The 11697-nt window shown below is 58.1% G+C and overlaps 2 protein-coding genes across 4 annotated transcripts in view; both read right to left on the reverse strand.

Annotated features, from left to right (window-relative positions):
• TEDC1 (tubulin epsilon and delta complex 1) overlaps positions 1 to 6950 on the reverse strand; it is an 11446-nt gene extending 4496 nt beyond the window's left edge. For 2 of the 3 annotated variants that reach the window (XM_045288227.1, XM_045288226.1), the window contains exons 1-6: positions 6804 to 6950; positions 6639 to 6711; positions 5960 to 6162; positions 5465 to 5632; positions 3414 to 3512; positions 2008 to 2094 (exon numbers count right to left, since the gene is read on the reverse strand). In XM_045288227.1, the coding sequence (XP_045144162.1) occupies positions 2008 to 2094; positions 3414 to 3512; positions 5465 to 5632; positions 5960 to 6162; positions 6639 to 6711; positions 6804 to 6950 (777 nt within the window). The remainder of the gene's footprint in view (positions 1 to 2007; positions 2095 to 3413; positions 3513 to 5464; positions 5633 to 5959; positions 6163 to 6638; positions 6712 to 6803) is intronic. The other variant, XM_045288228.1, reaches the window with a different exon arrangement.
• A 2361-nt stretch (positions 6951 to 9311) lies between these two features.
• CRIP1 (cysteine rich protein 1) lies at positions 9312 to 10777 on the reverse strand. Its single transcript, XM_004698833.2, has 4 exons — positions 10681 to 10777; positions 9794 to 9888; positions 9658 to 9715; positions 9312 to 9576 (listed from the first exon to the last, which is right to left on the reverse strand). The coding sequence occupies exons 1-4, from the start codon at positions 10718 to 10720 to the stop codon at positions 9536 to 9538; spliced, it is 234 nt and encodes a 77-aa protein (XP_004698890.1). The 5' UTR covers positions 10721 to 10777; the 3' UTR covers positions 9312 to 9535.
• Positions 10778 to 11697: the final 920 nt, after the last annotated feature.

Raw genomic sequence — 11697 nt, forward strand, 5'->3', positions numbered from 1 at the left:
AGCGCATTTGTACATTCATTGCCCTCATCATTCTCAAAACATTTCCTCTCCACTTAAGCCCCCGGCATTAGGTCCTCGTTTTTCCCCTCCCTCCCTAATCCTGGACAATTTTAACCTTTCTCCATTTATTATGATGTTGTCTATTAGTCCAGTTGTGAGGATTTTATTTTTCTTTCTGAACTATAATCTGCACTGAAGGCTGCAGCTCTTCTCTTCAGCAGCAAGGGCTTCCCCATTTCAGCAAGCAAGGGTGCATCATCTGCATATCTCAGGCCGTTAATAAGCCTTCTTCCAAACCTGAGGTTGCATTCTTCTTCACAGAATCCAGCTTCTCAGATTATTCGCTCAGCACACAGATTGACCAAGTATGGTGAGAGGATACAACCCTGACACACACTTCTCCTGACATTAAGTAACAGTATTGCCTTGTTCGGTGTCAGACTCTTGATTCATGTACAAGTTCCTCATGAGCAGTGAAGTCTTCCAGAATTCTATTCTTCTCAAGGTTATCCATAGTTTATGAGCCAGTCGAATGCCTTAGTAGAGTCAATGAAATACAAGTTAGTAAACATCTTTCTGGCATTCACGGCTTTCAGCCAAGATCCATCTGACATCAGTAATGACGTCCCTTGTTCCACATCCTCTTCTGAATCCTCGGGCAGCTCCCCATCAGTGTGCTGCTGCAAACATTGTTGGATGAGCTTCAGCAAAATTTTACTTGCATATAATGTAATATTAATGGCACTGTTCTATAGTTAGAGCATTTTATTGGGTCACCTCTCTTTGGAATGGATATAAATATGGATTTCTTCCAGTTGGTTGGCCTGGTAGCTGTCTTCCAAATGGCATAGTCTTTACTAGCTTGTTGAAACATCCGGTTGGTACTCCATTCCATTGTTTTACCTCATGCATTCAGTGCAGGTGTAACTTCTTCAATACTATAGGCTCTTGCTCTTGCAAGCATTGGCTGCAGACCAGTTCTTTTTGCTACACTGACTCTGTGTGTGCCGTCTTCTGGTGTTGTTTGCTACATCATTCAATATTTTACTCACAGAATCTTTAAACATTGCAACTCAAGGCCTTCCTCAATATCTTCCTCAGTTCTTTGGCTTTCCAACTCCTCATCTTTGCACGGTGTATCAATGCTTTGTTTTCTCAAGCTGTTCCTTGAAATTTTTTCCTGTTCAGTTCTTCTACTTCATTTCTTCAACTTCCTTTAGCTACTTTATGTTCAAGGGCAAGTTTCAGAGTCTCTTCCAACATCCACATTGGTCTTTTCTTTCTTGTCTATTTCATCCCACAGCTTGTCAGGGTATCACTAGTGTCAATTTTTCAAACCTGTTCTTGAAATGTTCTCAAAATTCTGGTCATATTCTGTGTCTTATTGACTCATTTTAATTTTCTTCAACTTCTACCTTCAGAGAGGAAGGAGCTCCCAGCAGAGAATGGTGAGGGCACCCTGGAGACACCCTCTTGGAGGGTCTCGGTGAGGAATATCCAGTTGTGTGTCCAAAATGGACACACACACAACCCCAAGCTGTCATAGGAAGCCCTCTCCCTACAACCTCTGAAGCTCCCAGACGCAAACAGGAAGCCTCTCTTGTGCCCCACTCCTAGAGTTGCCTCAGCTAGACAGGAGGCTATACAAGCAGAGTGGAAAGGGGGATGGGGAGCAGGGAGCAAGGAGTGCTAGCAGTGGTGGGGCAGCCCCAAGTCTGCAGAGACCCGCGCTGGTCCTGATTCCCTCTGAACTGGGGACCCAAGAGCTCTGAACTCATGTCTAGCTGTCCATGCTATCAAAAAACAGCCCTCTGTCAGCTGGCAGCAGTCAATGGCCCTACAGGGAACAGCCCTTCCGAACCATGCAGTGTGAGATGACGCTGCCAGAGGGCAGACACAGGGTGCAGGTTGACCTCTTGTTCCCCAGTTCCAGCCCAGCACCTCAGGACAAAAGCTGGGACAGGGGGGCTCCATGCTGGGGTCCAAGCCAGGAGAGGTTGGCATTACCATCCACTGCCAGAAGATCGGCTCCAGGCGCCGCCACTCGAGAGCAGCCTCCAGGCGTCCGTTCTCACGCTCCAGCCTCCACAGCAGCTGCAGACACCCAGCAGTCAGGGGGAGGCCCAGATCCACTCCACCCCCACCCACCCCCATCTCCACTGTAGGCCTTAGCACCCGATTTGAGGAAGATGTACACACACCAGCTACCCACACCCATCTGAGTCCAGGGACTGAGACATGGTCTGGCACTGGACAGGTTCCCCCACAGGCCCCCAGCGCAAGACCAAGTAGAGTGAGGCCAGACTGGGGAGCCTGAGATGCCCCAGGATCAGGGAGGAGGCTGAGGGACCCAGGTGAGAGGTACAGAGGACAGCCACTGGACAGGGAGGCAGGGCTGCCAGGATGGAGGAGGCTGTGGCACAGTGGGCACCCAGGGCCAGGGCCATGCACCAAGTTGAACCCACAGCACCACCTCCCCGTGCACTGAGGTCCCACTCCTGCATGCCCTCACAAACCCCAGAGCCGCTCTCCTCTCCCCCCTGCACACACACATACACGATCACTTCAGCCCTACATGTCTAGACCTCTCTCCATCTCTGTCTCTCCCAAAAGGTAACCCTGGCTGATGGTCCAGGGCCCAGGGCCCCACAGCAAAGAAATACCAGTCCTTTCTCTAGGCTGGTTTGACCAGAGACACAGCCCAGTCGGTTTGACCAGAGACACAAGCAGGGGACCAGAGTATATCACCAGCAAGCCACATAACAAGACAGCTGGCCACACACAGGACCACCACCACCACCTCAGCCTGCCACTAGCCACACACAGGACACCCTTTCCCCACCACCCCTCGGTAGCCGCACACCAAGACATTGCCAACCCCAGGGAGATGGTGCTGACGGTGGAATGATGGAAAGCAGCAGAGCAGGGCAGTAGTGTCAAGAGAGCACACTCTCTGTGGACAGGGAGGAGGCCAGGCAGAGCCTGGGGTTGAGCCGTCCTCAACACTCCCAGGCCCAGCAGCCCTGACCCAGAAAGAACAGACACTAAGCTGAGGGAGAGACAATCACCCCACTGGATGCCAAGTGAAGCCGGGTCCTCGGGGCCAGTACCTTTGCCCAGCTGGGTGAGCCATGTCTCCCAGCCACATAGGACCAGGCCAAAGAGAATGGCTGCCTCCAGGCCCTGCATCTCCAAGACTGAGGGCCACCAGCTGCTAGAACTTAGAGACTGGCAGTGACCATGGGTTGTGTTCCTCAGATCTCAGCAGGGAAGACATCTCTCCCTTGGCCCCAAACCAGCCACACACAAGGAAGCCACATGTCAGTGATGACAGTGACCTTGGCAAACACAAAGAGATACACATAGCCCTGCCCTCTTCCTCCTCGCCACTCCAGCACACAGCCCAGCCTCACCTGCTGACCTGCCTCTGGGTCTCTGAGCAGCTCTGTCTCAGCAGCAGACAGATGGCCCAGGCTCTGGTTGCTGTGGCAGCCCTGGGTGTACTGGTGAATCTGAAAGACAGGTGCATAGGCTAGACAGAGGTCAAGCACCTATTCTCAGGGCCCAGCAGGAAGGCCCATGCGCAGAGGAGCATCTAAACTCTGTAAGCGGAAGTCTCAGCTAAGTCTCCCCACTGTACCCAAGTTCTCAGCCTCGGTCCACGATGCATGGAATGGGGCACTCCGACACACCCTCCCTCTCCTGCTGGTGTAGGGCCAGGTGGCACACTTAGGGTTGGGGAGCCTCCTGATAGGTGCCGCCAGCCAGTAAGGCCTGTGGAGGGCACCTCAGCTGGGGGTGAACAGGTTGGGGGTAGTCCATGAGGCAGAGCCAGATAGAGCCAGGGCACTAGTGACCTTAGAAAAGGCCAGCAGAGCCATGGCTGAGAGCAGTTACCACCCCCCACCCCCCACAAGAGGAGTGTCTCGGGAGCAGGACTCCCCCAGAACCAGGGCCCTTCTAGAAGGAAAGAGGCCCAGAAGTTGCTCAGGCCAGAGCCCTTGGCAACCTGCCCAGCTCCAACCTCCCAGGAGACACCCTACTTGGGGTCTTACAGGAGAGCTGCCTACAAGCTACTGGCTGCCCCAATGCCCACACCAGACCACCCCAGAGACCTCCAGCGGACTGCCTCCAGGCCCTGCTGTGAGAAATAAGTTCCCAACAGTCCCATCGTCAGCCATTAAGGGATCAAAAGGCCACAAAGTTTCTAAGTAGCCGGAGCACAGCTGATCACTGATGGGGTCATCACAAGAGCACAGGCACCTGGGGACAGTCTGTGACCGCAATGAATCAAGGGAGGGAGGCTGAGCATCTGCCCCAAGTTGGAACTTTACATTAAGTAGGCGGCTGACCCACAGGATCTAACCCCATAGTACTCAGTCAATGAGGAGCCAGGAGAAGGACTCCCAAACTAGGGAATGAATGTAGAACTCTCAGGAACCAGCGTGGGGCGTGCAGGGCCCCTTTTGGGGTCATCTGAGGCTTGGGTGCCCAATTTCGCTAAATTGGCTGATCAAACCTCTCTCTCACTGAAGTGGATACAGATGGGCTTTCTTGAGCCTTTGTCGGTACACTCATTGGTGACCTCATATGGGTAACACCGGTGTACCCCGTGCTTCCTCTGCACACCCATCAGGTACGGTCCAAGTCGGGGGTTTATACCGAGCCCCAGTTACCAAGAGGAACCAAGATGATATGGGGGTGTCGACAGCATTTCTCCCACCACGTTCCCCAGCTTGAGGGCAACAGGTCAAGGCCAGGTACCGGAGGCCTCAGATATGGCCAGAGGAAGTCCTGTGCGCTGACAACCTCACCTGTGACACAGCTAGCTCCGAAGACTCCTTCCCCGCTTCCTGCAGGGCTCGGCCGAAAGAGCAGCCAGGCTTCTGTGCTGAGGACCCCACAGACCCAGCACCAGCGCCAGGGCAGCAGGCCAAGACACCGTTCCCCTTCTACAGGCTATATCAGTCCTACCTGGCTACAGCCCAGGTCGACATCACCTGGGCAATGGTTCCAGTGGACACCAGGATTCCATCCTGCAGAGGTCACACTCACAAGGGACATAAGCCAGGCAGAGCAGTGGACAGGGTGCCTCCACGCCTGGCCAGTGCTTCCCTGGGCCAGCAAGCCCCGGCCTCCATCTGTCCCAGTCGGCCTGCATCTGCACTGCCCCGGCCAGCCCCAGGCCTGAGGGGCTACCAAGCATCGCCCCATCACATTTTTTATCATCCAGGAACAGAACCTCCAGCCCCTCTGGACTTCTCAGGGACAGGTCACCCTGAAACCTGGCTTCTGTCCCTAACTGGCTCTCCTGCCCCAATGTTGCCCAGTCCTGCCCCAGCCAGGGCACCACGCCAGGACAGCGCTCAAACCCACGAGCCCTAACCAAGACCAGGTTCCAGCTGTATGGGCAGGTGTGGGGGGCGGCGGGCAGGGTGCAGCCCAAGGAGGCAGTTAGTTCTACCTTGCTCAAGAGGGCACACTGCTCCTGGTGACCACATATGAGGTTCAGCCACCGGAAGCGAAGCTTTCCCATCAGCCACTGCACATAGCGCATGTCGAGGCCGTTGCTGGTGTCCTTGCAAGGTGCAGGCAGGTCTAGGCAGGCCGTGGCATGGGCGAGGTCTTCACACTGCAGGGGGTGGTCAGGCCTGTACCCAGAGTCCCAGGACCCAGTGGAGACAGGGCCCCTGGGCTAGGAGCTCTTGAGAGATGGGGCTGGACCCTGTTCTGAAGATCAGTTTGGGGGGCGGGGGAGAGGCAGGCCTGTGGTGACGGACCAGCCCAGGAAGGATGGGGAGGGCAGCCAGGACCAGGTACTGGGCTCTCATGGGACAGCACAAATGACCATCGGCAGAGATTCCTGAGGGCTAAGTGGTAGATGGCACAGTGAGCACTGGGCTGAAGCTCTGACCATGACCAAGGAGACATGGGTGCAAGTGACTGAACCTTTACCCACCTCACACATAGGCATCTGGTCCCCAGTGAGCACATGGGTCCGGGTCAGCAACCGCCCTAGCAGGGACCCTCCAGCCAGGAGCCAGGACAGGGCCAGCAGGAGCTCCCGGCTGCCCTGGGAGCCGTCTTCTGGGAGCTGTGTGAGTGCGGGCCGAGGGTAACCGTGGGCACGGAGTGCTGACTTCACCAGGCGGACCTGGGCCTCTGGGGGTAGCGTTGGGCAGTCAATTCAGGGCCCCGTCCCCCACCCCCACCGCAGCAGATGCCAGAGACCCTAAACCACCCCTAAGCTGAGGCTTGCCTTGGAGGTGCCGCCAGCAGGGAGTTGGTCATAACAGAGGTTTTCTGTGGGGTGCACTGGACAGGGGACAGAGACGGACTGGGTGTGTAAATTCTACACTGACTGGGAGGTTAGGGGGAGGGGAAAGTGAGGTGGGGTCTGTGGAGTGGGAGGTAAGGGGAGAGCAAACTGGCACCGGATTTGCATAGGTAGGGCAGGGCTAACCAGTGGGGCTCAAGAGCTGGTCGAGGGGCGGGGACTACGGGTAGGCGGGGGCTACCGCGCCAGGCTTTAGCAGGGCCTACGGTGAAGGGTGTAGTCTTGGGTTCGTTGGGGCGGGGCTTGCAGAGCAGGGCCGACAGACGGGGGTGTGGTCTCCGCTAGCCGGGGCGGGGTCTACCGGGGTATGGCACGGCGGTGCCGTCGTCCTCCCGCAAGAGTACGTGGAAGAGCAGTCGCCAGAGTGCAGGGGCCTGAGGGGTCAAATGGCGGGCGGTCAATGGGACCTGCCTCCCCGCGCCCACCAGGCCCACTCCCGCCCGTCCGCCCTTCCCGCGACGCTCACCGCCTCCGGGAGATCGAACTTGGCGCGACGGAACGTCTCTGGGTTGGGCCTGGTGGGCAGTGTCCGGCTCAGCGCGGCGATGGCCTCAGGCAGGGCCTCTGCCCCAGCCCCAGCCTGCCGCTCCAGCCGCCGCCGCCGTCGCCCCATGCAGCCCGCTCAGAATGCCCGCCACCGCCGCCGGCCGGACCTCAGCACCCAATCGCCGTCGCCCCGGCCGGCCCCGCCCCCACAGTCCTGCGTACAGTGTCGCGCTGTCCTGGCGTCTGCGCCCAATCCACAACGCCGACTGGTCCCAGTGTCCAATCACTGCTCACAAAAGCTGCGCCCGCCCGCCTCGGCCTCCAAGGCCCAGTCAGGGTTGGAGTGCAGTAACCCTCCTCCGGTGTGGTGGCGCTTCCGGCCCTCCTCCCCCACGCTAGGGTGGGGCTCAGGACTTCCGCTCTCCAGGCCGCTCAATCGCCTAGCCGGTGGTGTTCCGGCCAGTCCGGGGCGCTGCCTCCAGGAGCAGGACTATGGGGAGGCTTGGCCCGCGCAAGGCTGGCCGCTGACCCGCCGCCTCCCCCCACCCCCAACCTCAGGTCAGCCTGGCCAGCGCCCCTCAGGCCGCTCCCTCCATTTGCAAACTGGCCTTTTTTTCAGCGCTAACCCTAGATTTACAGGGCCACTGCATGTTAATGGCTCTTATTCGAGGGGACCCCAGGGAACCTACACCCAAATGCAAGAAGACAGACATTCAGAGGTTCCCACGTGCACCAGCCTTCAACCCTGCCCCCATGCCCTGCACACCGACTTTATAATAGCCCAAACGGACCAGTCCAGCCTAAGGACTGGTGGGCCCGGAATTAAAATGCTCTCCCCACGACACACACACACACACACACAGAATCCCTCCCTCTCCTCCACACTGCAGCCCAGAGGTCATTTTGGCTGTCCCCCTAATACCATTTCACAACCTCAGAGCTCTGGGCACCTTTGCACATTCCTCCGAATTTGGAGTCTTTGACCCCTATTAGCCCTTTCCCTCTAAGGGCCTTCAGCCAAAATGACCTTGCTCCTCCTCTAGGTGTCAGCCAGTGTCCACCACTCCCCTTGGGACTGGCAGCCAACTGCTCAAGAGTATGCATCTTGCCCCACACTAGTGTCAACTCTGGCCACCAGGTGTCACTTGAGTCCCCAAACTTTGTCCACCCCATCTTACCAAAAACAATACAAAACTCTGCCATCAAGTCCATGACAACTCATGGCAACTCTATAGGACAGGATAAACTGCCCCCATGAGTTTGCAGGAGTAGAAACCCCGTCTTTCTCTCACAGAGCAGCTGGTGGTTTTGAACTGCTGATCTTGTGAACTGCATCCGAACTTTAATTGTTTGATTCCTCCAGTGGGAAATACCTTGATTCTTGGCTTCGCACGAGAAAGAAACTCACCCTGTAGCCTGGTTTGTGATCCAAGTGAGTTTTTATAAAGGATAGAAGTTTCAGGTTTTACAGTTTCAGGTTTCATGAACACAGGACTGCACCCCCATACATGGTGACCTAAGGGGGAGTGGGTGGAGAGAGAAGATGAGGAGGAGGGGGAGCCGGAGGGGGGGTGGCTGAGAGAGAGACTGCAGGCAGAACGCAGTGGGTTGGGGGGAAGAGAGTGGTAGTCTCCAAGTTTCAGTGTTTTGCGCATGGTCGACAGTACTGGTTGACCACACTGGCTGAATTAAGCCCACTTGGCCTAGATTGGGCCAATCTAGGTGTACCACCGACCTAGGTGTACCATCCCTTCCTGGCTCAAAGCCTGAATTGGCGCATGCCATGCCCAGTGGACACTGGTCCCTGTTCTACTACCTAATATAATCACAGGGCTCCTCTTTGTCCCCCACATTCATTTATCAGAAGAATTAGGCTCCCACATCTTGGGGACACACACACTGATTGTCTAGCTCAGGCTCTCAGGACCCCCAACATATCCAGAACTAAGACAGTTCCTCCAGTTCTGGGAAGGCTGGATGAGACGAAGTCTGAGGGATGCTCAGCACCAGCTGCTGCCTGGTTTGACTTGGGAATTTGCAGAAAGCCTCATACTTTGAGGCAAGCCAAGGTTTCATATCTCCCGCCCCCTGCCAATTCCTGGGGCAAATGAGGGGCAGCATGTTTGTCTGGCTGAGGCTGAGCTCAACGGCAGTCATGGGGTGGGGACGAGGAGAGTGTCTTCACTGAAACTCCTCCAAGAAGGTCTCAGATTCAGCAAGACTTGTTGCTAACTCACACCATGAACCCACCCAGCCCCTGCTGTCAACCCTACGCCCATCCCTGCCCAGGACTGCCAGTCTGATGATGCAAGGGTATTCATGATCTGTAGGTGATAACCTGGCTTCTCGCCTACCCCGTCAATGACCAGAGACAGTGGACAATGCCTACTGTGGCAGGAAGGGTGGCCACTGGCAAGATCCAGGTCAGACCCCACCTGAGCCCATGTACCTGCGTGCGAATGTGTATACACACACACAGCCACTGGCCTTCTGAGTGTTTAAAGTTTATTGAGGGTGTCCAGGGCTACAGAGGAGTTTCAGGTGCTGGGGAACAAGACCCAGTGTCTGCCTGGAGGAGCAACAGCAAAGCAGAGTGGTCAGCCAACAGAGGGTGGGGTCTGCAGAGAGGATGGAGAAGTAAGGGCTCCGCATCCCTAACCGCCTCCAGGCCCAAGGGATGTCCAGCTTGGGAAGGGGGCCGCTGGGCTGGATTTACTTGAAAGTGTGGCTCTCAGCTCCTCCACGCCCAAAACCTGCAAAGGAAAGGGTTAGTTGGGAGTCGGCTGGTGGGGTGGGGGGAGGTCAGGAGCTGGGTCAGATCAGGGGGAGCATACCTTTGGGCCCGAACATGGCTGCATAGCAGGGGTGGTTGCAGTAAGGCTTGCCCTCGTGCTGCAGAGAGAAGGGTGGTGAGAGGCTGGGACCACATGTCCCGCACCCCCCAGGTCTGGGTATCAGCTCCCACCTCACCTCAGCGTGACTCCCGGAGGTCAGCGTCTTTCCACATTTCTCACACTTGAGGCAGGGCCGGTGCCAGTCCTTCCCCAGGGACGTCACCCGCTCAGCTGCAGATCAGATCCCACAGGAGAACCTGCTCACCACCTGGTACCCGGCCAGGTCTCCTAGTCCCTCCCAGTCACCTGTCCGAAGCCATTCTCATAGCCTGCCCCTGTGCTCAGCCCCTGCATTTCCTGCCAGTTCCATACTAAACAAGAGGGGCTTCAGGCGGACCCAGCGCTGGGGCGTGGGGGGGCAGGTGGTGGGGAGGTGATGCGGACCCCAGGCTATCGGTTTTCCCCCAGAGATGACTCAAGGGGGAGCTTCCCACTTCCTCCCACCCCTCCTTCCGGTGGGTGGTGGTAACCGGGGCTGGGCGAGGGCGCTGGACCGCTCCCTCCAGCTAGGCCCAGAAGAAGGGCGCCACGACGGGAGCATGCCCTGTTAGGGCCCCGGGCGCTGGCTTCCGCGTCTGTTTCTATTTAGCGCGGGGAGGGGCACTGGAGGCCACGTTCCTTCCTCCCTGCGGGGTCCCGCCCTGGGTGCGCCCCGGGAGGAGGAGGGGAGAAGAAGCTGAGGGATCTGGGGAGCCTGTGAGCCAGAGACTGGGAAACCCAGAGGAAAGATACAAAAACAGCCGTCACTGATGCCAGAGGTTCGAAGCCGACCCCGAGGAGGGCCAGGCAGGGCGAGAGCTCCCAAGCAGTCCGCAGACACTCGACGCCAGCGCGCGACTGTGGGGCGGAGCCCAGGGGGGGTCTCCGCTTGAAGGGCTAAGGTCTCCGCTCCGCCGGCAAGAGCCCACCTGCGCCGCCCCCACCCTGCGCCCGGCTGCCGCCCTCAGCCCCGGGACCCCTCACCGAAGTACACCTCCTTGTTGCACTTGGGGCACTTGGGCATGGCGGCACAGGTCGAAGATGCAGGCAGCTGGAAACGGTGCAGATGAAGGCGGACGGCACAGATGGCTGGGCGCCCGCGGGGTGCGCGGCTTTCAGGGGCCTGTGCCCCCGCCCCCTTGAGACCCCGCCCCTAGCGTCCCACCCCTTGAATCTGGGACTTGGACTTGGTGACATCGGATCCCGGCTGGCCGCCCGCAAAGGTCATCTGGTCCACCCCTTCCAGCAGCCAGGATTCCATGGGGGGGTAGGGGGTGGAAGGTGGGAGAGTAAGGACAGGGACGCAAGGAATCCATGGGGACTCGGGCGTGGCGTGGGGGAGGGGATAGGGCGAGGGCAGGTAGTCCAGGAGTCCGCACAGTCCAGGATGGGGGCGGGGGAGGGACTTCCAGGAGCAGAAAGGCGCTCCTCTGCCCCCAGCAGCTTTTCCCGCCAACACCTGCTCCCCCACCCAACATGCAAACAAATGCAAATTCGCCACAAGACTTGCTCTGGCCACACTTTGACAAGGCCATCCTGCAGCTCGAGGGCACTCTCAAGGGTACCCTCGCCCCCTCCTGCCCCTTCAGCCTATGCGCGCCCACCGCACCCCACCCCGCGGGCTAGCTGACCTCCTGCAGCCCTGTGCATGGAAAGCCCACCCAGACCACAGCGAAAAGTCCCCTGGGGAGATCCCCAAGGGGTGATTCCAGCCAGGGGAGCCCCCCTCGTGACCAAGCAACCTCTAAGACTGTGGGGGCAGGGGACGGCCTCAGAGTTGCCGGGGCGGGGCAGGGTGTTATCTCCGCGGGAAGCTCTGGTGACCATGTTTGTGAGGGCGCGGCCACTAGGCGCCTCCACGGTGCCAGGCCGAGACTGCTCATTCCGCCCAGCCCACCCGCCCCGCGCAGATCCCTCAGAGAACGGGTGGAGGGAGCTGGCTGTGGAGTCACGGGTCCATTCCAGCCTTCCTACCCTCCTCTGGGGAACTAGAAGGTCATC

Source organism: Echinops telfairi, unplaced genomic scaffold (genome assembly GCF_000313985.2).
Source record: "Echinops telfairi isolate 266 unplaced genomic scaffold, ASM31398v2 ScPeMD7_18;HRSCAF=68, whole genome shotgun sequence".
NCBI classification, from domain to species: domain Eukaryota; kingdom Metazoa; phylum Chordata; class Mammalia; order Afrosoricida; family Tenrecidae; genus Echinops; species Echinops telfairi.

What these genes read in the sequence shown, in the direction of transcription:
- CRIP1 (XM_004698833.2), bottom strand. Translation starts at nt 10,720, where the DNA reads ATGCCCAAGTGCCCCAAGTGCAACAAGGAGGTGTACTTCG. An exon ending in CCTCCGGGAGTCACGCTGAG is followed by an intron (nt 9,716 to 9,793) that starts GTGAGGTGGGAG and finishes TTCTCTCTGCAG; the next exon opens with CACGAGGGCAAGCCTTACTG. An exon ending in AGCCATGTTCGGGCCCAAAG is followed by an intron (nt 9,577 to 9,657) that starts GTATGCTCCCCC and finishes TTTCCTTTGCAG; the next exon opens with GTTTTGGGCGTGGAGGAGCT.